At 46.6% G+C, this 23113-nt stretch overlaps 1 protein-coding gene across 4 annotated transcripts in view; it reads left to right on the top strand.

Moving 5' to 3' along the window:
• The window catches only part of gria3b (glutamate receptor, ionotropic, AMPA 3b), a 549936-nt gene extending 528622 nt beyond the window's left edge, over positions 1–21314 (top strand). Inside the window, exon 16 of one of the 4 annotated variants that reach the window (XM_085999489.1) lies at positions 18398–21314. In XM_085999489.1, the coding sequence (XP_085855615.1) occupies positions 18398–18562 (165 nt within the window). In that variant the 3' untranslated portion in view covers positions 18563–21314. The remainder of the gene's footprint in view (positions 1–18397) is intronic. The other 3 variants (XM_085999481.1, XM_085999457.1, XM_085999465.1) reach the window with 3 other exon arrangements.
• The last annotated feature ends 1799 nt before the right edge of the window (positions 21315–23113 follow it).

Below are 23113 nucleotides of genomic sequence, written 5' to 3'. Positions count from 1 at the left end.
GGCATGGCACTGCCCACGCCTCCCGCAAAATTCAGTGGGAGGTTAGTGGTGGTGCTACCCAGTAGCGCCCTGCGGCACTGCGCCGCTGGCGATGATGTCATTGGTGTGCGCAGCGCCCCGCTGATGCCCCAGCCATGATCTTCGGGAGCGCCCCCTGACGTACCGCCAGACGCTATGTCCGACGGGGTCAGGGGGGCGTACCTGTGGTCGGGGAGGCGCAATTTAAAGGCGAGTTGCGGGGCGGTCATTTTTGTTGCTAGCCGCCTGCCAGCACCTGCCTGAGCTCCCATCCCAGACCTCCTGAAACGCCCCCCCCCTGCGGAGTGCTGCCTGCACTCCCGATCCCCGAGGGCCCAGCTGGGCCCCAGGTTGCGCTGCACAAGGCTACTCCCCTTTAAGAAGGGGAGGAAGGCCGGCAATACCGCGGCCTGACGTGCCGCAGCATGTGGCGTTGCGGCACATAACGCCGCAATATTGACTCACAGCGCCCCAAGAGGGATGCGGGGTGCTACTGGAAGCTTCCCCCTTGGGGCGCAACCACTCAATTTCCGGCACGGGGAGGCTAATTTTTCCGGGCTGCTACTTTAGCCCATAGCAACATAGAAGATAGGAGCAGGAGCAGGCCATTCGGCCCCTCGAGCCTGCTCCGCCATTCAATGAGATCATGGCTGATCATCCAAACTCAGTACCCTGTCCCTGCCTTCTCCCAATATCCCTTGATCCCTTTAGCCTTAAGAAATATATCTAACTCCTTCTTGAATACATTTAATGAATTGGCCTCAACTGCCTTCTGTGATAGAGAATTCCACAGGTTCACCACTCACTGGGTGAAGAAATTCCTCCTCATCTGTCCTAAATGGCTTACCCTTTATCCTTAGACTGTGACCCCTGATTCTGGACTCCCCGCCATCGGGGACATCCTTCCTGCATCTAGTCTGTCTAGTCCTGTCAGAATTTTATAAGTTTCAATGAGATCCCCTCTCATTCTTCTAAACTCCAGCGAGTATAAGCCCAATCGACCCAATCTCTCCTCATACGTCATTCCTGCCATCCCAGGTATCAGTCTGGTGAATCTTCGCTGCACTCCCTCCATGTCAAGAACATCCTTGCTCAGATAAGGCGAACAAAACTGCACACAATACTCAAGGTGTGGTCTCACCAAGGCCCTGCACAACTGCAGCAAGACATCCTAGTTCCTGTATTCGAATCCTCTCGCTACGAAGGCCAACATACCATTTGCCTTCTTAACCGCCTGCTGCACCTGCATGCTTACCTTCAGTGACTGGTGCACAAGGACACCCAGGTCTCGTTGCACTTCCCCTTCTCCCAATCTATTGCCGTTCAGATAATAATCTGCCTTCCTGTTTTTGCCACCAAAGTGGATAAACTCGCATTTATCCACATTATACTGCATCTGCCATATATCTGCCCAATCACCCAACCTGTCCAAATCATACTGGAGTTTCTCGGCATCCTCCTCACAGCACACACGCCCACCCATCTTTGTGTCGTCTACAAACTTGGAGATATTACATCTAGTTCCCTCATCTAGATCATTTATATAGATTCTGAATAGCTGGGGTCCTAGCACCGATCCCTGCGGTGCCCCACTAGTCACTGCCTGCCACTCGGAAAAAGACCCATTTATTCCAACTCTTTGCTTCCTGTCTGCCAACCAGTTCTCTATCCAAGTCAATACCTTGCCCCCAATCCCATGTGCTTTAACTTTACACGCTAATCTCTTATGCGGGACCTTATCGAAAGCCTTCTGAAAGTCCAAATACACCATATCCACTGGTTCTCCCTTACCTATTCTACCAGTTACATCCTCAAAAAATTCCAGTACATTAATCACGCACGATTTACCTTTTGTAAATCCATGTTGACTTTGTCCAATCCTGTCACTGTTTTCCAAGTGCTCTGCTATTACATCTTTTATAATGGACTCTAGCATTTTCCCCACTACCGATGTCAGGCTTACCGGTCTATAATTCCCCGTTTTCTCTCTACCACCTTTTTTGAATAGTGGGGTAACATTAGCTAACCTCCAATCCATGGGAACTGTTCCAGAATCTATAGAATTTTGGAAGATGACCAGCAATGCATTTACTATTTCTAGGACCACTTCCTTAAGTACCCTAGGATGTAGATTATCAGGCCCTGGGGATTTATCGGCCTTCAATCCCATCAATTTCCTTAACACCATTTCCCTACAAATACTGATTTCATTCAGTTCCTCCCTCTCATTAGAACCTATGTTCCCCGACATCTCTGGGAGGTTATTTGTGTCCTCCTTTGTGAAGACAGAACCAAAGTATGTATTTAATTGGTCTGCCATTTCTTTGCTCCCCATTATAAATTCCCCTAATTCTGACTGCAAGGGACCTATGCTTGACTTCACCAATCTTTTTCTCTTCACATACCTATAGAAGCTTTTACAGTCAGTTTTTATGTTCCGTGTAAGCTTACTCTCATACTCTATTGTCCCCCTCTTAATTAATACATTTGTCTTCCTTTGCTGAATCCTAAACTGCTCCCAATCCTCAGGTTTGCTGCTTTTTTTGGCCAATTTATATGTCCTCTCCTTGGATCTAATGCTATCCCTAATTTCCCTTGTTAGCCATGGTTGAGTCACCTTTTTTGTTTTATTTTTATGCCAAACAGGGATGAACAAATTCTGTAGTTCATCCATGCAATCTTTAAATGTTTGCTATTGCCTATCCACCGTCAACCCGTAACATTCCTGATATACCTATCAATTCCTCCAATAAAAGGCGAAGAGTTACGAAGGTGACTAAAGGTTTTTATTGACTAAATAACAGAGCCCACTCTCGTGGGTGATCCGATCCAAGCAGGAGGAATACCAGCCAGTCGCTCACCTTTATACCTGGCCTGGTGGGTGGAGCCAAGGCGGAGTCGGCAGTGGTCATCCCAGGTATAGCAGTGTGGCAAGAGGCGACCTCGTACCGTGATACAATAGTGGTCAGTGATACAGTTATAACGAACAGTGGTGAACAGTGCTAACTACTAACAGTGATACGATAGTGAACGTGGTTTACCACATTCACCCCTTGTTTAGAATTAAGTCCGGCGGGGTGAAGTGTACTACCAATTCTGGTAGGTCAGTCTGTCCGGAGGCTTCGTAAGCCTCTCCGATCGCCGCAGCGGTGGTGTTGCCTTATCCGGTGCTGGTGCCTTATCCGGTGTTGATGCTGGTGTTTGCGTGGTCGGCGAGGGCTCGTGGGGTTCCGGCATGCCGTCTACCTGGACTGAGGTTGGGGGGGGTGGTGGCGGTGTTTCCGGATCGGCTGAGGGTGCGAGGTCTCGTAGGGAGACAGTGTCCTCCCGCCCGTCTGGGTACGCCACGTAGGCGTACTGGGGGTTGGCGTGCAGGAGGTTCACCCTCTCGACCAGGGGGTCCGTTTTATGGGTCCTCACGTGTTTCCGCAGCCAGACCGGCCCCGGGGCGGTCAGCCAGGTTGGTAGAGTGGTTCCCGTAGTCGACTTCCTGGGGAAAACGAACATTCGTTCATGGGGGGTGGTGTTAGTGGCCGTGCAAAGTAATGACCGGATGGAGTGCAGCGCTGTCGGGAGGACTTCTTGCCAGCGGGAGGTTGGGAGGCCCTTAGACTTTAAGGCTAAGAGGACGGCCTTCCATACCGTCGCGTTCTCTCTTTCCACCTGACCGTTACCTCTGGGGTTGTAGCTGGTGGTCCTGCTTGCTGCAATACCTCTCTCTAGGAGGAATTGCCGGAGTTCCTCGCTCATGAAGGAGGAGCCCCGGTCGCTGTGTATATAGTTCGGGAACCCGAACAAGGCGAAGAGGGCATTCAGGCACTTAATGACCGTGCTACTGGTCATGTCGGGGCAGGGGAAGGCAAAGGGGAAACGGGAGTACTCATCAACGATGTTGAGGAAGTACACATTACGGTCAGAGGACGGGAGGGGCCCCTTAAAGTCGATGCTCAGGCGCTCGAAGGGGCGGGTGGCCTTGATCAGGCTTGCTCGGTCCGGCCTATAGAAGTGCGGTTTGCACTCCGCACAGGTCTGGCAGTTCCTGGTCATGGTCCTGACCTCCTCGATGGAGTAGGTCAGGTTGCGGGCCTTAATGAAATGGTAGAGTCTGGTGACTCCGGGGTGGCAGAGCTGGTCGTGGAGGGTCTGAAGCCTATCGATATGCGCGCTGGCGCATGTCATTCGTGAAAGGGCATCAGGGGATTCGTTCAGCTTGCCTGGCCGGTACAAGATCTCATAATCGTAGGTGGAGAGCTCGATTCTCCATCTCAAAATCTTGTCATTCTTGATTTTGCCCTTCAGCTTGTTATTAAACATGAAAGCCACCGAACGCTGGTCGGTGAGGAGGGTAAATCGTTTGCCTGCCAGGTAGTGCCTCCAGCGCCGTACTGCCTCCACGATCGCCTGGGCCTCTTTCTCGACCGACGAATGTCGGATCTCGGGGCCCTGTAGGGTCCTTGAGAAGAAGGCCACTGGCCTCCCCTCCTGGTTTAGGGTGGCGGCTAAGGCGAAGTCGGATGCGTCGCTCTCCACCTGAAAGGGGATGGACTCGTCCACTGCGTGCATCGTGGCCTTGGCTATGTCTCCCTTAATGAGGGAGAAGGCCGCGCACGCCTCCTCCGTGAGGGGGAAGGAAGTGGCTTTCAGGAGGGGTCTGGCTTTGTCCGCGTAATTGGGTACCCATTGGGCATAGTAGGCGAAAAGCCCCAGGGTTCTCCTAAGTGCTTTAGGGCAGTGGGGGAGGGGTAGCTCCATGAGGGGGCGCATTCTTTCTGGGTCGGGGCCGATGATTCCGTTCTCCACTACGCAGCCGAGGATGGCAAGGCGCGTGGTGTTAAACACGCATTTCTCCTTATTGTAGGTGAGGTTCAGCCGTTGGGCCGTACGGAGGAATTTCTCCAGATTCGCGTCATGTTCCTGCCGGTCGCGGCCGCAGATAGTGACGTTATCTAGGTAGGGGAATGTAGCCTGCAGTTCGTTCTGGTCAACCATCTGGTCCATCTCCCTTTGGAAGACCGAGACCCCATTAGTGACACCGAAGGGGACCCTAAGGAAGTGGTATAGGCGCCCATTCGCCTCGAAGGCGGTATACTGGCGGTCCTCAGGGTGGATAGGGAGTTGGTGGTAGGCCGACTTCAGGTCGATGGTCGAGAATACTTTATACTGTGCAATCTGATTGACCATGTCAGATATGCGGGGGAGGGGGTATGCGTCCAGCTGGGTATATCTGTTTATGGTCTGGCTGTAGTCGATGACCAGGCGGTTTTTATCGCCGGTCTTTACGACTACGACCTGGGCACGCCAGGGGCTGCTGCTCCCCTCGATAATGCCCTCTTTCAGGAGGCGCCGCACCTCAGAGCTAATGAAGGCTCTGTCCCCGGCGCTATACCGCCTGCTTTTGGTAGCGACGGGTTTGCAGTCAGGGGTAAGGTTAGCAAACAGAGAGGGTGGCGGGACCTTGAGGGTGGAGAGGCTGCAGGTGTTACGCGGTGGGCGGTTTAACGTTTGCTGGTTGTTGACTGTGAGTGGGGGGAGGGGTCCACCGTATGCTAGGGTTACGCTTTGGAGGTGGGATTGGAAGTCCAGCCCTAGTAGGACGGCAGCGCAGAGATGGGGGAGGACGAGGAGTTTAAAGTTTTTATACTCCGTGCCCTTAACCGACAGGGTCACGACACAGTAGCCGCTGATGTCCGTGGCGTGGGACCTCGATGCCATCGAGATTCGGCTGCGCGTTGGTAGGACAGAGAGGGAGTAGTGGCTCACCGTGTCTGGGTGGATGAAGCTCTCCGTGCTTCCGCTGTCGAACAGGCAGGTCGTGGCGTGGCCGTTCACTTTGATGTCCATCATTGACTTGGACAGATGGTGCGGGCGGGCTTGGTCCAGGGTGACGGAAGCTAGTGTGTAGCTGAGCGAGTCGTTGTCATCTGCGGGCGAGGCGGTCGGGCGTGGTGAGTAAAATGGCGTCTCCCACGAGGTAGGGCCCCATGAGGCACTATTGGGGTCGGTTGCCTTAATCAAAGATGGCCGCCCCCATGACTCATGTGTGGGGATGCTGGCCTCAGTTGCCCTAAACAAAGATGGCCGCCCCCATGACTCATGTGTGGGGATGCTGGCCTCAGGTGCCCTAAACAAAGATGGCCGCCCCCATGACTCATGTGTGGGGATGCTGGCCTCAGTTGCCCTAAACGAAGATGGCCGCCCCCATAGTTCGCATGCGGCACTGCTGGCCTCTGAGGATCCGCTCCTGCAGGCCTTGGAGAAGTGGCCTTTCTTCAGGCAGGTTTTACATATGGAGTTCTTGGCTGGGCAGCGCGACCTCGGGTGCTTCTCCTGGCCACAAAAAAAACAGCCGGCGGCCCGATCGCGGATGCCCGATGTCGGGGCCGGTGCCGGGGGTGGCGGGGCCGGTCGGGTCCGGGACGCCGACGCAGAGGTAGGTCCCGGGGGCGGCGCTGGGAAGGGTGCTGTGGTAGGGGTCGGGCCCGAGTCCCAGGGTCGCGAGCAGTACCTGGTGAATGCTTCCTGATCTTGGTGGGCCACTTCCAGGGAGATAGCGAGGGCTTCAGCTTTTTCCATGCTGAGGTCTTTAGCTTCCAGCAGTCTTTGCCGTGAGTACTCGGACCGTAGGCCTTTCAGGAATGCGTCGCGGATATTATCTTCAGTATTTTCGGCTGCCGACACCGATTTAAACTCACAGTTCCTGGCGAGTGCATATAGCGCCTGTGAGAATTCGGCTACTGATTCTCCTGGCTGTTGCGGCCGTGATCTTAGGAGGTGCCTAGCGTACATGTAGTTTACCGGGGTCCGGTACTTCTGTTTCAGCAGGTTGATGGCGGTCTCGTAGGTAGTCATGTCCTCGATGAGAGTGTATACTCTCGGGCTCAGTTGTGCCTGCAGGACACTTAGTTTGGATGCCTGAGGGACGCTGGATTCTCTCAGGTATGATTCGAAGCAGACCAGCCAGTGTTTAAAGTCTGCGGCTGAGTTTGCTGCTCGTGGGTTCAGGTCCAGGTACGGCGGTCTGAGGGCTCGCAGCCAAGCTGGCTGGTGTGGCTGTGCTCCTGGGAGCTGCGCTGGTGGCTCCTCCGCCGGTTGTGACTCGTTGTCGGACATCATTAAATTTAGTCAATAAAATTGATATACCTATCAATTCCTCCAATAAAAGGCGAAGAGTTACGAAGGTGACTAAAGGTTTTTATTGACTAAATAACAGAGCCCACTCTCGTGGGTGATCCGATCCAAGCAGGAGGAATACCAGCCAGTCGCTCACCTTTATACCTGGCCTGGTGGGTGGAGCCAAGGCGGAGTCGGCAGTGGTCATCCCAGGTATAGCAGTGTGGCAAGAGGCGACCTCGTACCGTGATACAATAGTGGTCAGTGATACAGTTATAACGAACAGTGGTGAACAGTGCTAACTACTAACAGTGATACGATAGTGAACGTGGTTTACCACAATTCCCCAATCCATCCTACCCAACTCACGCCTCATACCATTATAGTTTCCTTTATTTAAATTCTGGACCTTAGTCTCTGAGTCAAATACTTCACTCTCCATCTTAATGAAGAATTCTATCATATTATGATCGCTCCGCCCCAAGGGGCCTTGCACAACAAGATTGCTAATTAATCCTTTCTCATTCCATAATACCCAGTCTAAGATGGCCTGATCTCTAGTTGGTTCCTCGACATATTGGCCCAGGAAACCATCCCGTATACACTCCAGGAATTCCTCCTCCACGGTATTGTTGCTAATTTGGTTAGCCCAATCTATATGTAGATTAAAGTCACCCATGATAACTGCTGTGCCCTTATTGCACGCGTCTCTAATTTCCCGTTTAATGCCATCCCCAACCTCGGCATTACTGTTTGGGGGTCTGTATACAACTCCCACTATTATTTTCTGCCCCTTTGTATTTCTCAGCTCTACCCATACAGATTCCACATCATCAGAGCTAATATCCTTCCTTACTATTGTGTTAATCTCCTCTTTAACCAGCAATGCTACCCCACCTCCTTTTCCTTTTTGCCTGTCTTTCCTGAATATTGAATACCCCTGGATGTTGAGTTCCCAGCCTTGGTCACTCTGGAGCCATGTTTCCGTAATCCCAATCATATCATATCCATTTACATCTATTTGCGCAGCTAATTCATCCACCTTATTACAAATGCTCCTCGCATTAAGACACACAGGCCTAGAAATTCACTTGGGCGCGGGCAGCTCGCTCGCGCCCAAAAGTTAGCGCTGGGCGGGGAGGCATTAGCGCACGCCGTATATTCGTCTTCTGCGCCCCAGTTCGGAAGCGGGCGCTATACCAGGGTGTGCCCGCCTCCGTTTGGGGCGCTGCAACTGAATATCGGCGCGCTAGTTGCCGCAGCGCCACCCGATGCGGTGCGGCAGGCTGCGGTACTGCAGGCCTCCCCCTTCTCTTAAGGGGGAGGTGCCTGCAACGGCCGGAGCCCCGATCGCGAGTGCCGGCAAAAGAGCCCGGCACAACGGAGAAGTGCCGGGCTCCACGGAAACCAGCCGGCAATGCCGCGGGGGGGGGTGGAGGAGGCCGGGGAAGGAGGTGCGGGCAGGCGGCCGCCGAAAAAGCGGCCGGCCGCACCTTCAGCTTTAAAGCGCCCCACTATGGCAGCAGGACGGCCCCGTTTTCTGTTCACTGTTTGCGCCCGCTTCGGAGGAGGCGGGCGCAAATAAATATGGGGATCGGCGCGGTTTCAGGGCGTTACGGGCCACCGCGCACACCGATGATGTCATCGGTCCCGGCGCAGCGCTAACGGCTACCGCCGCTAATACCGCTGCACTCAATTTCAGCGCTACCACCCCGCCGGCGCAAAAGACCTCTTTAGGCGCTAAGTGGGCGCAAGGCCCACTGAATTTCTAGGCCAAAGCCTTCAGGCTTGTTTTTTTTAACACTCTTAGACACAATACTCTAACTGTGGCCTAACCAATGGCTTTTACAAATTTACCATTACTTCTTTACACTATGCCCCTATTTATAAAACCCAAAATGCTGTTGGCCTGTTTCATGTCTATATCTAACTGCACTCTCACTTGCAGAGCATTTTGTATTTGAACCCCTAAGTCGCTCTATTCATCCACATCTTTCATCACCTTCCCATTTTGTGTATACTTCCATTCCCTGTTTTCCCTCCCAAACGTGTATTACCTTACACTTCTACACATTAAATACATCTGTCTGCTTATGCTGTTAACCTATATCCTTCTGAAGTCTTCTACACACTGTTTGCCAAAACCCCTATTTTTAATGTTGTTAGAAAATTTCACGGTTGGGTTCCCTCTGCCTGGGTCCAAATCATCTATAGGTACGAAGAAGAAAAGTAGATCCAGCACTGACTCTGGGATATGCCACTTTCAGCTCTTCTCCAATCTGAGCAAAATTCATTTATCCTAACCCTTTATTCTCTGAAAGTACCACTGCAAATTGGTTGCTCATTACCCATTGATAGACAACTGCTGTGCAGTGAAGTTACCAGAAAAAATTTAGCTGGCAAATACTCTTAAGAAAAGGTAATCTAGAGTATTGTGTTTTAATCTTTAAACAATGTAGCCACCACTCCTTTTATGAATCCATCAACTTATTAGCATTATCAAAATAACAAACATGCTATGTTGATTCCAAATGTTGCAACTTGGGCTTATTCCCAATACTTTTCACTTGCACGTAATGCAAAGGTCAGCTTCTTGCAATAGCCCTGCACGTCCTATGAACTAAAACTTGACCTAATGCACAAAATGTCTGGGATAGCATTACCAGAGGAGGAACACATAGCCTTCTACCTTAGGGGTACACACAGGGAAAATACAAAACTACCCATTGGGCCAGAAATTCCAGAACGGGGCTTGCAGCGCGTGCAAGCCCCGTATTTGCACTTAGCCCGCGCTCCTGCCGATCAGCTCCAGGGACGCCTGCACTTGCAGAAACTGAAAGAAGAATCCCGGGCAGCGTATGACGTCACGCCGTCCAGGAGTGCAGCCAGCGCGGAGCCAGGAGCGTGCAGTGTAAGTGAGACACGCCCCTTGAGGTCTCAGTTTCACTGGACACGCCCCCAGTGTTTCTGTCAAGCTGCTTTGCTTTTTTACATGCAAAGCAGCAGTTTAAATAGGTTTTTGGAAGTTTTTTGAAGATTTTGGTAACTTTTATAAACTTTTTAAAATGTTTACATTATTTTGAGTAATCTGAAGTAGTTTTAAAGAGAATTAAAGCAATTTAAAGACTTTTAAAAGCCTTAAAAGAATTTTTTTAATTCCATTTATTTATTTAGCAATGTCGTCGTCATACGTGTCTTCACACTGTTCCCTTTAGGGAACTGTATGAAGTGGTGGAAGGATTTATGGCCGTGATTAACGCTCATTCCGTGACCGTAACCATCTTTGAACCAGCCATTAGGGCGGTTAGTCCTATGGCGGGAGGGTTTTACGGGCTCCCACAAGCTATACAAGGAGGGGGGGCCACCCACACCCACGGACGCAAATATCCCATTGGATGTCAACCCAGAATTTAGAGCCGGAGCTCCGACTCCACTTGCCGGGACTGTCTGGAGCGGGGTTCGAAACCCTACCCTGATCTGGCCCAGCGGCGGGGATCCTACCGCTATGACAAAGGCCCAATCCTATTAGCAACGTGAAATGGCAGCATAGGGCTCCAGTCACGGGGAGGGAAAAGGCGCAGGAAACGTATGGGTGTCACCTTTTGTGCGGAGTGGGCCTTTTGCGTAGCAGTAAGCATCCCCGCCGCTGGGCCAGAAGGAGTAGGGTTTTGAACCCCACTCCAGACAGTCCTGGCAAGTGGAGTCGGAGCTCCAACTTTAAATTCTGGGTGGACATCCAGCGGGATACTTGCGTCCGTGGGTGTTGGTGGCCCCCCCCCCTCAGATGGGTTGTGGGAGCCCGTAAAACCCTCCCGCCATAGGACTAACCACCCTAATGGCTGGTTCAAAGATGGTTACGGTCACGGAATGAGCGTTAATCACGGCCATAAATCCTTCCACCACTTCATACAGTTCCCCAAAGGGAACAGTGTGAGGATACGTCCGATGATGACCTCTTGCGCAGTGCACCTCCTTGGACCCTCAGTCGCAGATGCGAGGGGGCAAGTCGTGCAATTGTTAAATTTTTTATTTTATTGACATGTAAAATGTTGGCCCAATAATTCCCTTCCAAATGCGCTAGTACGGTCGGGGTACTTACGCATCTGGCCGGATGAAATGCCGGTTTTCAGCATGCACAGTGCATGTGGGGAAAACCGGCATTTCCTGTCCTCTGAACGAAGGGGTTCAGAGGCAGAACGCGTGCGACTGCACAGGCAGCGCGTGCGCAGTATAATTCGCCGCTTTCATTAATGCTTTCAGTGAGGTCCAGTCATTACAACTTACACATGAAAAAAGCATGGGTACAGTTGCTACAGAGGCTGCGGAGGAAGATATTTCTTATCGTGGAGCTTCTGAAAGTATGTATGTCTGTATATATTCCTTTGCGTGTTATGTATATATTCCTTTACTTATGTGTATGAATGTATTATTTAATTATGACTTTCAGAGAAAGTAACTTATTGGAAAATCATAATTAAAAACATACATTCATACACATTAGTAAAGGAATATAAAACATACATACATATACGTAAAGGAATATATGTGGACATACATACATAACTCATTCTCACATTCCATTCACACAGCCACAATTGCTCCTTCTACCTACCGTTCTGAAAACCCTTTTAAAAAAAAAAAAAATTTAAACTTTTAAACTTACTTAAAATTTCTTAAAATAACTTCCCTCCCTTTCCCAAACAAAAATATTGCATTTCAAAAGCTCCACGATAAAATATATCTTCCTCCGCAGCCAATGAACAACTTTACACTTGCTTTTTTCAAGTGTAACTTCTAAGGACTTAACCTCACGGATTTCATGAATGAAATCCACGAAGTTCACTGCGCAAGCGCTGCCTGTGCAGTCGCACGCGCTCGAGGTCTGGAAATGCCGGCGTTCCCCGCATGCGCTGTTCATGCTGAACGCCGGCATTTCCAACGGCCAGAAGCGTGAGTAAGCCGACCGTACTCACGCTTCTGGCCTGGAATTTCTGGCCCATTATGTACTCCAGATCTCTTTAAACCAACAAAAATATCACATTAGTAAATTCTGTAGCTCAGGCTAAAATTCATGAGTTAGATTTCATAGAATCATAAAATGATACAGCACAGAAGGACACCATGCGGCCCATTGTACCTATGGCGGCTCTTTGGTAGAGCTAGCCAATTAATCCCACTCCCGTGCTCTTTCCCCATAGTGCTGTAATTTTTATCCCTTCAAGTATTAATCCAATTATCTCTTGAATGTTACTATTGAATCTGCTTCCACCGCCCTTTCAGGCAGTGCATTCCAGATCATAACAACTTGCAGTGTAAAAAAATGTTTCTTCGTATGGCATCTGGTTCTTTTGCCAATCACCTTAAATCTCTGTCTTTTGGTTACCGACCCTTCTGCCACTGGAAACAGTTTCTCTTTATTTACTCTATCAAAACTATGTATCAAAAATTTATGTGAAATACGATTGTACAGAAGCAGTTTTTTAAAGTAGCAATTGTTAAATTGTTACAATATCAGGTATTGTTTCAAATTCCTATAAAAATAAATTATATAGAGTCATATGACCTATAACAGGATGGATTCTCAGGCCCTTCACTGCAACTAACTGAAGAATCTGACTTAAAGCTATGTTCATCTAGACTGTAAATTTCCTTCTTTCTCCCCCAGATTCCATTTTCTGAGAAATGTAATTAAATTGTATTATACTAGTTACAACACAGTCTAAGAAATTCCTGAAACCATACACTCAAGATGGTTTTCTAGATTAGTATGCAGAGGAACCAACTAGGGAACAGGCTATTTTAGATCTAGTATTGTGCAATGAGATAGGGTTAATTAATAACCTTGTAGTAAAGGAGCATCTGGGGAGCAGTGATCATAATATGATAGAATTTGATGTCGAGTTTGAGAGTGAGTTAGTTAAATCTGAAACTAGGGTCTTAAATCTGAACAAAGCAAACTATGTAGGTATGAGAGGCAAGTTGGCTAAGGTAGGTTGGGAAACTAGAGTAAAAGATCTGATGGTAGATAAGCAATGGCAAAAATTTAAAGAAATAATTTATAATTCACAGTGAATATTCATTCCCTTAAAGGAATAAAAACCACACAGGAAAAATAGTCCAACCGTGGCTAACAAGGGAAGTTAAAGATAGAATTAGATTAAAGGAAGAGGCTTATAATGTTGCCAAAAAGAGTAGTAAGGCTGAAGATTGGGTGATTTTAGAATTTAGCAAAGGAGGAAAAAGAAATTAATAAAGAGAAATAAAATAGAATGAGAGTTAACTAGCAAGAGACAAAAACAGATGGTAAAAGCTTCTATAGGTATGTAAAAAGGAAGAGATTAGTGAAAGCAAACATTGGTCCCTTACAGGCAGATACAGGAAAAATTATAATGGGAATAAGGAAAAGGCAGAGACATTAAACAAATACTTTGGGCTGGATTTTGTCAATGGGGATGTGTTGGAGGCGGGACTCCCACTTTTTGGGTTGTAGTCCCGCCTCCATCGACTTGTGGCCAACGCACGCTATTTTCCCTTGATGGACCTTGTTAAGCCCGCCCAGCGGGCTCAGCAGGCCAATTAAGGGACACCTGGTTACTGGTGATGTCAGTGATTGACATTTCATCCGTCAAGAGCTTTTGACAGATGAAAAATCAGCATTTGGCAGCTCTGTGAAGCTGTCAAACACTGACAATCTGTCTTCTAACTTGAGTCCTTCTACTCAGACTCAGTTAGAGATCTCTCCAGACCAGAAAGCAGAGGCTGCAGCTTTTGACAGTTCAGCGGCCATTCTGCTTTCTGTGCCGGTGAGCTGAGGGACTCCCGAGAACTGAAGGAAGGAAGCCTGCAGGAGAAAGTAAAGGTAAGTAAAACTTATTAAAACACTTTACACTTACCTCACACACTTACCTCTGCACACATGCACCCTTCACTCACCTGCACAATGGACATCTCGACCCCTCCAACCCCTGCAGACAGACGCTCCGCCTCGCTAACTTGCCGTGGTTCAGAGCCATCGGGAAGCCCACACTTCAGGGCTAAAAATAGGGATTAGGCCAAAAAACTGCCTGGTAACTACCTGTTAACAGGCAGTTAATTGGCACTAATCCCCTTCCCGCCTCGGGGAGGCTGCTCCCAGCACAGGTCGGGTCCCCGCCTCCTGGTACATTGACACGGAGGTGGGTTGGGGGCGGGATGGGTTTGTGCCCCCCGATTCTGCAATTTTCCCACCACTCCTGCCTCCAAACCCGCCTCCACGGGGCTTGGAAAATATAGCCCTTTGTATCTGTCTTCACGGAAGAAGACACAAAAAAATTCTGGAAATAGTGGAGAACCAAGGGTCTAGTGAGAATGAGGAACTTAAAGAAATTAGTTAAAAAAAAGTACTGGAGAAATTAATGGGACTGAAAGCCAACAAATCCCCTAGACCTGATGGCCTACATTGTAGGGTTTTAAAAGAGGTGGCTACAGAGATAATAGATGCATTGGTTTTGATATTCCAGAATTCCCTAGATTCTAGAATGGTCTCCGCAGATTGGAAGGTAGCAAATGTCACCCCACTATTCAAGAAAGGAGGAAGAAAGAAAACAGGGAACTATAGACCAATTAGCCTGACATCAGTAGTCAGGAAAATGCTAGAATCTATTATTAGAGACGTGGTAACAGGGCATCTAGAGAATCATAATATGATTGGGCAGAGTCAACATGGACTTATGAAAGGGAAATCATGTTTGACAAATCTGTTAAGAGTTTTTTGAGGTTGTAACTAACAGGGTAGACAAGGGGGAACCAGTGGATGTAGTGTATTTGGATTTTCAGAATGAATTCGATAAGATGCCACACAAGAGGTTATTACACAAAATTAGGGCTCATGGGATTGGGAGTAATATACTAGCATGGAATGAGGATTGGTTAATGGACAGAAAACAGAGAGTAGGAATAAATGGGTAATTTTCAGGTTGGCAGGCTGTAACTAGTGGGGTACCGCAAGGATCAGTGTTTGAGCCTCAGCTACTTACAATCTATATCAATGACTTAGATGAGGGGTCCAAGTGTAGTGTATCCAAGTTTGCTGATGATACAAAGCTAGGTGAGAAAGTAAGTTGTGAGGAGGATGCAAAGAAGTTGCAAAGGGATATAAACAGGTTAAGTGAGTGGGCAAGAACATGGCAGATGGAATATAATGTGGAGAAATATGAAGTTATCTACTTTGGTAGGAAAAATAGAAAAGCAGAATTTTTTTTAAATGGTGAGAGATTGGGAAACATTGGTGTTTAGAGGGACCTGGGTGTCCTTGTACACGAATCACTGAAAGTTTACATGCAGGTACAGCAAGCAATTAGGAAAGCAAATGGTATGGTAGCCTTTATTACAAAAGGATTGGAGTATAAAGGTGAAGGGCCTAGAAATTCGGTGGGCTTTGCGCCCAGTTACAGCCCAAAGAGGGCTTCTGCGCCAGTAGGGGTGGTAGCGCTGATTTTGAGAGCCGCGGTAATGGCGGCGGTAGCCGGTAGCGCTGTGCCGGCACCGATGATGTCATCGGTGTGCGCAGTGCCCCGGTTCCACCCCGCTACCGCCCCGACCCCCATCTTCAGTAGCGGCCGCCTCTTCCGTGGCGGCCGCTAACAACATTGGGAGACCGGGTCCTTACTGCAGCCTTAGCGGGGCGATTTAAGGTGGAGGTGCGGCCGGCCGCTTTTTCGGCGGCCGCCTGCCCGCACCTCCTTCCCCGGCCTCCTCCACCCCCCCCCCCCCACGGCATTGCCGGCTGGTTTCCGTGGAGCCCGGCACTTCTCCGTTGTGCCGGGCTCTTTTGCCGGCACTCGCGATCGGGGCTCCGGCCGTTGCAGGCACCTCCTCCTTAAGAGAAGGAGGAGGCCTACAGTACAGCAGCCTGCCGCACCGCATCGGGTGGCGCAGCGGCACCGGGAGCACTGAAATTCACTTTCAGCGCCCCAAGCGGAGGCGGGCACACCCTGGAACAGCGCCCGGTTCCGCCTTGGCGCGCTAAAAGTGAATATGGGACGGGCGCAACTGGCTCCGCGGCCAGCGCAAAATTTTCGGCGCAAACGAGCTGGCGGGGCTATACCCAATTTCTAGGCCAAGATGTCTTACTGCAATTATTTAAGGCCTTGGTGAGACCAAACCTGGAGTATTGTGTACAGTCTTGGTCATTTGGTCATTTTCAGGTTGGCAAACTGTAACTAGTGGGGTGCCGCAGGGACCAGTGCTGGGACCCCAACTATTTACAATCTATATTAATGACTTGGATGAAGGGATTGGGTGTAATGTAGCCAAATTTGCTGATGATACAAAGATAGGTGGGAAAGCAAATTGTGTGGAGGATGCAAAGAATCTCCAAAGGTATATAGATAGGCTAAGTGAGTAGGCAAAAATCTGGCAGATGGAGTTTAATGTGGGAAATGCGAGGTTATCCACTTTGGTAGGAAAAATAAAAAAGCAAATTATTATTTAAATGGGGAGAGATTACAAAATGCTGAGGTACAGAGGGATCCAGGGGACCTTGTACATGAATCACAAAAAGTTAGCATGCAGGTACAGCAAGTAATTAGGAAGGCAAATGGAATGTTGGCCTTTATTGCAAAGGGAATGGAGTATAAAAGTAGGGAAGTCCTGTTACAACTGTACAGGGCGTTGGTGAGACCACACCTGGAGTACTGCGTACAGTTTGATCACTTTATTTAAGGAAGATATACTTGCATTGGAGGCAGTTCAGAGAAGGTTCACGAGGTTGATTCTGGAGATGAAGGGGTTGTCTTATGAAGAAAGGTTGAGCCAGTTGGGCCTATACTCATTGGAGTTTAGAAGAATGAGAGGGGATTTTATTGAAACATATAAGATTCTGAAGGGGCTCGACAGGGTAGATGCAGAGAGGATGTTTCTCCTCGTGGGGGAATCTAGAACTAGGGGGCATAGTTTTAGAATAAGGGGGCACCCTTTTAAATCGGAAATGAGGAGGAATTCCTTCTCTCAGAAGGTCTTGAATCTTTGGAATTCTCTTCCCCAGCGAGCTGTGGAGGCTGGGTCATTGAATATATTTAATGTGGAGACAGACAGATTTTTGAAAGGTAAGGGAGTCAAGGGTTATGGGGAGCGGGCAGGGAAGTGGAGTTGAGGCCAAGATCAGATCAGCCATGATCTTATTGAATGGTGGAGCAGGCTCGAGGGGCCAAATTACCTACCCCTGCTCCTATGTCCTATATCTTATGTTCCTTACCTAAGAAAGGATATACCTGCCTTAGAGGGAGTGCAATGAAGGTTCACCAGACTGATTCCTGGGATGGGGGGATTGTCCTACGAGGAGAGATTGAGGAGACTAGGTCTATATTCCCTAGAATTTAGAAGAATGAGAGGTGATCTCATTGAAACATGTAAAATTCTTACAGGGCTTGACAGGGTAGATGCTGGGAGGGTTTCTCCCCTGGCTGGGGAGTCCAGAACCAGGAGTCACAGTCTCAGAATAAGGGGTCAGCCATTCAGGACTGAGATGAGGAGAAATTTCTTCACTCAAAGGGTTGTGAATCTTTGGAATTCTCTACCCCAGAGGGCTGTGGAGGCTTAGTCATTGGGTATATTCAAGACAGATCGATAGATTTTTGATTATTAAGAAATATAAATATTCTGCCAGAAGCAACTCAGAACAAGAATGGGAAGAGGGTGAACACACAATTCTACACTCAAACAGACATCCACGCCAGGTGACCACTATTGACAGCATCCCACCTGGGTACTACTGACTGACAGCAGCTCTACTAATCACACTATATTAAACTGTAACATGAGGGCCATCTGAACAAGCAAATTAAGTATCATGTATATTACCTCTGAGGTAGCTGGTTCATACAAAATCTCAGTTTGTTCATAATATCTACATGTGGCTAATTGTAATTGTTCCAACAACTGCGAAATCTACCAAATCTTTGCGTCCAATTCCGTAAGCAGTTCTATAATATATGCAAATTTGGTGCAGTCATGCAAATGCGTATATCTCTTGCAAATTTTGCAATACATGACTGGAAATGCACTAATTTTTGCCAGTCATCGTGCTAATTTAATTTGAATCCCTTTCAGTGCTTTATTTTAGCTTATCAGACACTTTCTTTGCAATGCTGGGAAATGTATCACAGTTCAAAAATTAATGTGTCAGGCAAAGCATTAATTTGTCAGTCAACCCATAAATTGTGTCATGATGTATTTAATGCTTTAAATTTTAATAGCAGATTTTCTTTTTTTCTCCTCCTTTGTAAACCAGCTGACCTACACCGACGCCATGCAAAACAAAGGAACATTGTCCATATTTGGGAGCGTTGGAGAAAACGGCCGTGCCATGACCCCTGACTACCTGCGGTCACTGCACGCTGTACCGGGTGTCAGACATGGTACCAGAGTGGCTGATGGTGCACCAGACTTTTCATAAAAAACTGAATACTCCTTCAGTGCCTTATGGAACATAATGGAGAATCACAACAATGCAACTCATCATTTGGAATCACAATAAGAGTCTAGCTTGCTTGAAAATACAGGACAGAGTTTAAAAAAAAAAAGAATCAAGCTTCTTTGTGAAATTATATACTGGAATAAAATCAATTTAGTTCAGCAAAAAGCCATCATTTGATAACACAACTATTGCAGAGAAAAGGTTTCATGTATAAAATGTCTGAACAATAACATTGGGACTTATTACTTTGAGTGTCAATGTAGTCTCCTAGTGCCAATTGAAATGAGAAATTGGAAAAACACTCAAAGGAAATATGAAATATGCAATATAAAATAATGTCTAAAAACAGTTCCTTTAATAACTGATTGATTAACAGAAATAACGCAATTTAAAAAAAAAGTTTCTTGCAAGATACAGTGGCAAAATTCTTACATGATATCTTTTCTGTGAGAAATAAAGCATAATTGTTAGTTTTTTAAAAATAAAATCCAGGCTGTTCAGTAAAGTACCTACATACTAATTACCTCTGTTAATATTGCAAGGTGGGGATTCAGTGGGTTAACATCCAATCTGTGGGGAAGAGAAGGCGGCTGTCAGGATGTCAAACAGAATGTGAACAATCACGTACAATGAAATGGCCTACTTTTATATAGAAGCCAATGTGTTTAACCTTTTCCTCTCTGACTATTTTCAAGTATCTGATCATTGAGAAGATTTAATTTGAATCGAGAGAGACCTGATCAGGTGAGAAAGGGTTAATCAGAGCTCTACAAATAAAGTGTCTATAGGAAAACAAAAAATGATTTTTTTAAAAGGATTATATGAACAGAAACAATGTAGATTTATCAACTTGTGTCAGTTTTCAAGAGTGAAGACTTCACAGAGGTGAAGGATTTGAGTTCTTTTCATTCTTTTTAAACTTGCATGTAAGACGATGATTGCCTACACTTCCCGCTATTAACTTCAAGCTATAGAAGTTAAGCTGTAGTCACTTAAAGATTTTTTTGTTAAAACTGCACATCGGCAAACACAGAAATGTTAACAAGCAAAATAGCAAATATTTAAAGCATAAAGATGCATGAGTGGACATCATTTACTGAGCCTCAGTAATGAGGTATTGTAAAAGAAAGGAATTTTAATACATTTTGTAAATAAACTGTATAGAAAAAAAAGGAGTCTGCAAATGTCTGACCGAATCAAAGTGTATGCCTCCGATTTTTTTCTTAACAGCTTTTATGGTTGGATGCTTTTATTGCTTTTTTGGAGCAGTAAGGCCTGACACTTCTCACTAAGTGCTTTTACCCTTTCCGAGTGTATAATCAACTGCAGTTACATGAGCCTCCCTCCTTCAGTTACACTTCATACTGTAAACTGCCCTGCCTCCCTTATCTCAATGCCATCACATTGTGGGTGTATGATTCTATTGTCAGGATAAAAGGAGCTGGTTTTAGTTATGTAAGTGCAGGGAGTGGGCCCCATGAATTTGCTGTCTGTGGGGGCTCTGTATAAAAGGACAGTCCAATATGCCTATACTAAATTTAAAAGCAAAAGAATAGTTTTGGCCTGAAATGTTCAGCCATAAAGATAAAAGCATCTACTGTATTTATTGCTGATGTTTAACATGATCTGCCTCAGTACTAAAGCGTTTCTGCAATGTGCATCATTGTGCTTGAAATGGAGACTGTAATATCTCACCTATATGGGTGAAATTTTACTGAATGTTATACTTGTCACAAAAGATTTACTTGGTACTAAATCAGATGTTGATCCAATGTCAGAAATTTAAAAAAAACAAATTAGAAACTTGCACCTTTGAAGTGTATTTATCATACCTCCAGTTAGAAGCTATTTCTGGTTCCTTGAATGGATTTCGAGAAGGTATAAACTGCATTTTTTTTAAAAACTCTTATTATACAATAACGTTCACAGCTTATCCAGAGCCCCCACCATGGCTCTCAGAGAGAGAGAGAGAGATAATTGCTCATCTTGTGGTTGCTGTCAAACCAAAGCTTGCTGCTACAGCCTGGTGAAGTGCCTTGCTAGACAATGCCTGCAGATTATGCCTACAGAGTTTGCATACACATGCAATCTCACTGATACCTGGAGATAGTCCAGCTCACTAAGCTGGTCCTGTGCCATAGTCACACAATTACACACATTCTTCTTTTCCCAGTAAGCTACAAAGAGTGCTAATGTGAGACAAGTCAAACATTTTCCTTTTCTTTAAAAGGTGGAATGGCTTAGTGGTAGCCTGGGTCATAGTTGACCAAAGGCTCTGAACTCAATGACTAGCACCAGGTTTGAACTCAACCCTGATACCACTTTGAACACCTAGATTTATTGATTAATGAAATGATTCCATACAATTCATGATTCCTGGTCTTTGCTCCTTATGCTTCTCAGGGCCTGACCTGGCTCTAATCTTAATGGCCGGGAATTTGTAGTCAGCGGCGAAGCAAAGGCATTTGCCGCTGGGCCCCGAAGTAAGCTTCGCACAAAGATCTTGCAATCTCTGTGTCGAGAAGTTCGGGTTTTCCGATGCATAATTCAAATCAATGGAGTATAGTGGGGAACTGCTAGCACGAGCTGCTGTGACAGCAACAAGGTGTCTAAGCAGCCAATCAAAACGCAGAATTCTCACAGACAACAAACCAGGAAGTGAGTAAGCTCTTAAAATTCTAACTTTTTAACAACATTGGAGGGAGCAAAACAAAGATTGGGGCTTTCACATGGGGAAGGCAAACTGAAATAAAGATGAACAAACTTTTTTTAAAAAGTAAGCTTTTTTTTAAAGTTTCTTAATTTTATTTTTTATTAAAATAGATTAATTTGACACTGCACAAGATTAAAATTTGTTTTTTAGGGCCATAACCTTTGTTTAGCTGTCAACACGCTGTTACAACCCCAGTTACACCTAATCCCTTTGGGTCTAACTTTTAATGGAGTATTTAACAACATAATTACTGCGGAAGAGCCAAAGTTTGTGGCAGTTTCCATGATTGGAGAGATTTCACTGATTGCCGGCTCTGTGGAGGGGAGGGGGCACAGCACAGCCTGTGGAGGAGCAGTGAATGACTGACCGTAACTTCAGGATTTCCGCGGTAAGCTGCACATGCGCTAAATCCAGAAGTTGCAGTCAGTTTCAAAGGCGAAATGACGGCGAACGCTGCCAGTTTGCCGTCATCAGGACCGCAAATTCCGGGCTGTTCTTTTTCAAAATCAAATAATTTCAAAGAACCGTGGCAGGGATATTGTTCCTACCAACCCAAGCACATGCTCCCTCATACTGTGAGTTAATGAAGGGATTAGGTTGTCAACAGAATCAGAATAAAATGTAGTCAATCTGTAATTTCTTGCGTCAAATACAATACAGGTAGACTATCCTTTATCCAAAAACCTCGGGACCAGCCGTGTTTCGGTTTTAGGAAAATTTCGGTTTTCGGAAGGTGCGCGAAAACACTTCGGTTTTCAGAGGTAATTCGGTTTTCGGGAGTGCGGATAAAGGATACACTATCCCTTATCCGAAAATAACGACTATAAATACTGTAGTTACAGGGATAAATACTGTAGTACAGTTTATTTGTAAGGAAAACATTCAGTAAAACTTCAAACATGTACAGGTACAAACTAAGCTAAATACCTGTACATAAACATGCAATAAAGGTACATTACATCTGGCTTGAGGATCTTGGAGAAGAGGGTACATCAGTGTTGTCATCATTGTCATCAGGTTGGAGTTGGACATCTGAAGATGGGCCAGGATCAGGATTCTCAAGTGATGAAGCAGCATTACATCTGGCTTGAGGATCTTGGAGAAGAGGATACATCAGTGTTGTCATCATTGTCATCAGGTTGGAGTTGGACATCTGAAGATGGGCCAGGAACAGGAATCTCAAGTGATGAAGCATGACTACGACAGACGGCCTTTTTAAAGACTTCTTCCAGTGTCATCTGTCTCATTAACATTGGTTTCTGTCTAAGCAGTCTCTCTTTAATTGAGTAAAATTGCATAATCTCTTGCTCACTGATAAATGCACGTTTTTCAAGGCCAGCAATTAACTGATCACACATTGTCACCATATCGTCTATGGGGATTTTTTCACCTGTGTTCACAATGTCATCATCATCATCACTACTGTCCTCATGCTTGTCTTTATTTAACACCATTTCAGCAATTTCCCCATCACTCAACGAATTCACAACAGGTGCATCTTTGTCAATGTTCAGCACTTCTTCGATGTCAGCTTCCTCTAACGTATTTACACTTTCGGATGATAAACCTTTGGCGTAAGTGAGGAGGTTTGATATCATCATCTTCTCCTGACTGACAGGAAATCCTTCAAACTCGTCATCTGCAGGTCCATCTTCATGAAACATCGTTGAAGGCCAAAGTCTGTGCCAAGCATTTTTTAATGTTGGTTTGTCAACATCGTTCCAAGCATTAGCAACTGCATAAATGGCATCCTTAACATTGAATTCTTTCAGGAAGCTTTGGATTCCTTCGCCTCTGTTGATTGCATCAAGCATAGA

This window comes from Somniosus microcephalus, chromosome 1 (genome assembly GCF_052327205.1).
Source record: "Somniosus microcephalus isolate GS21.2 chromosome 1, FLI_Smic_1.0, whole genome shotgun sequence".
Lineage (NCBI taxonomy): Eukaryota > Metazoa > Chordata > Chondrichthyes > Squaliformes > Somniosidae > Somniosus > Somniosus microcephalus.
Note: the sequence above shows the minus strand (reverse complement) of the source record. Positions and strands in the feature narration are given on the sequence as shown.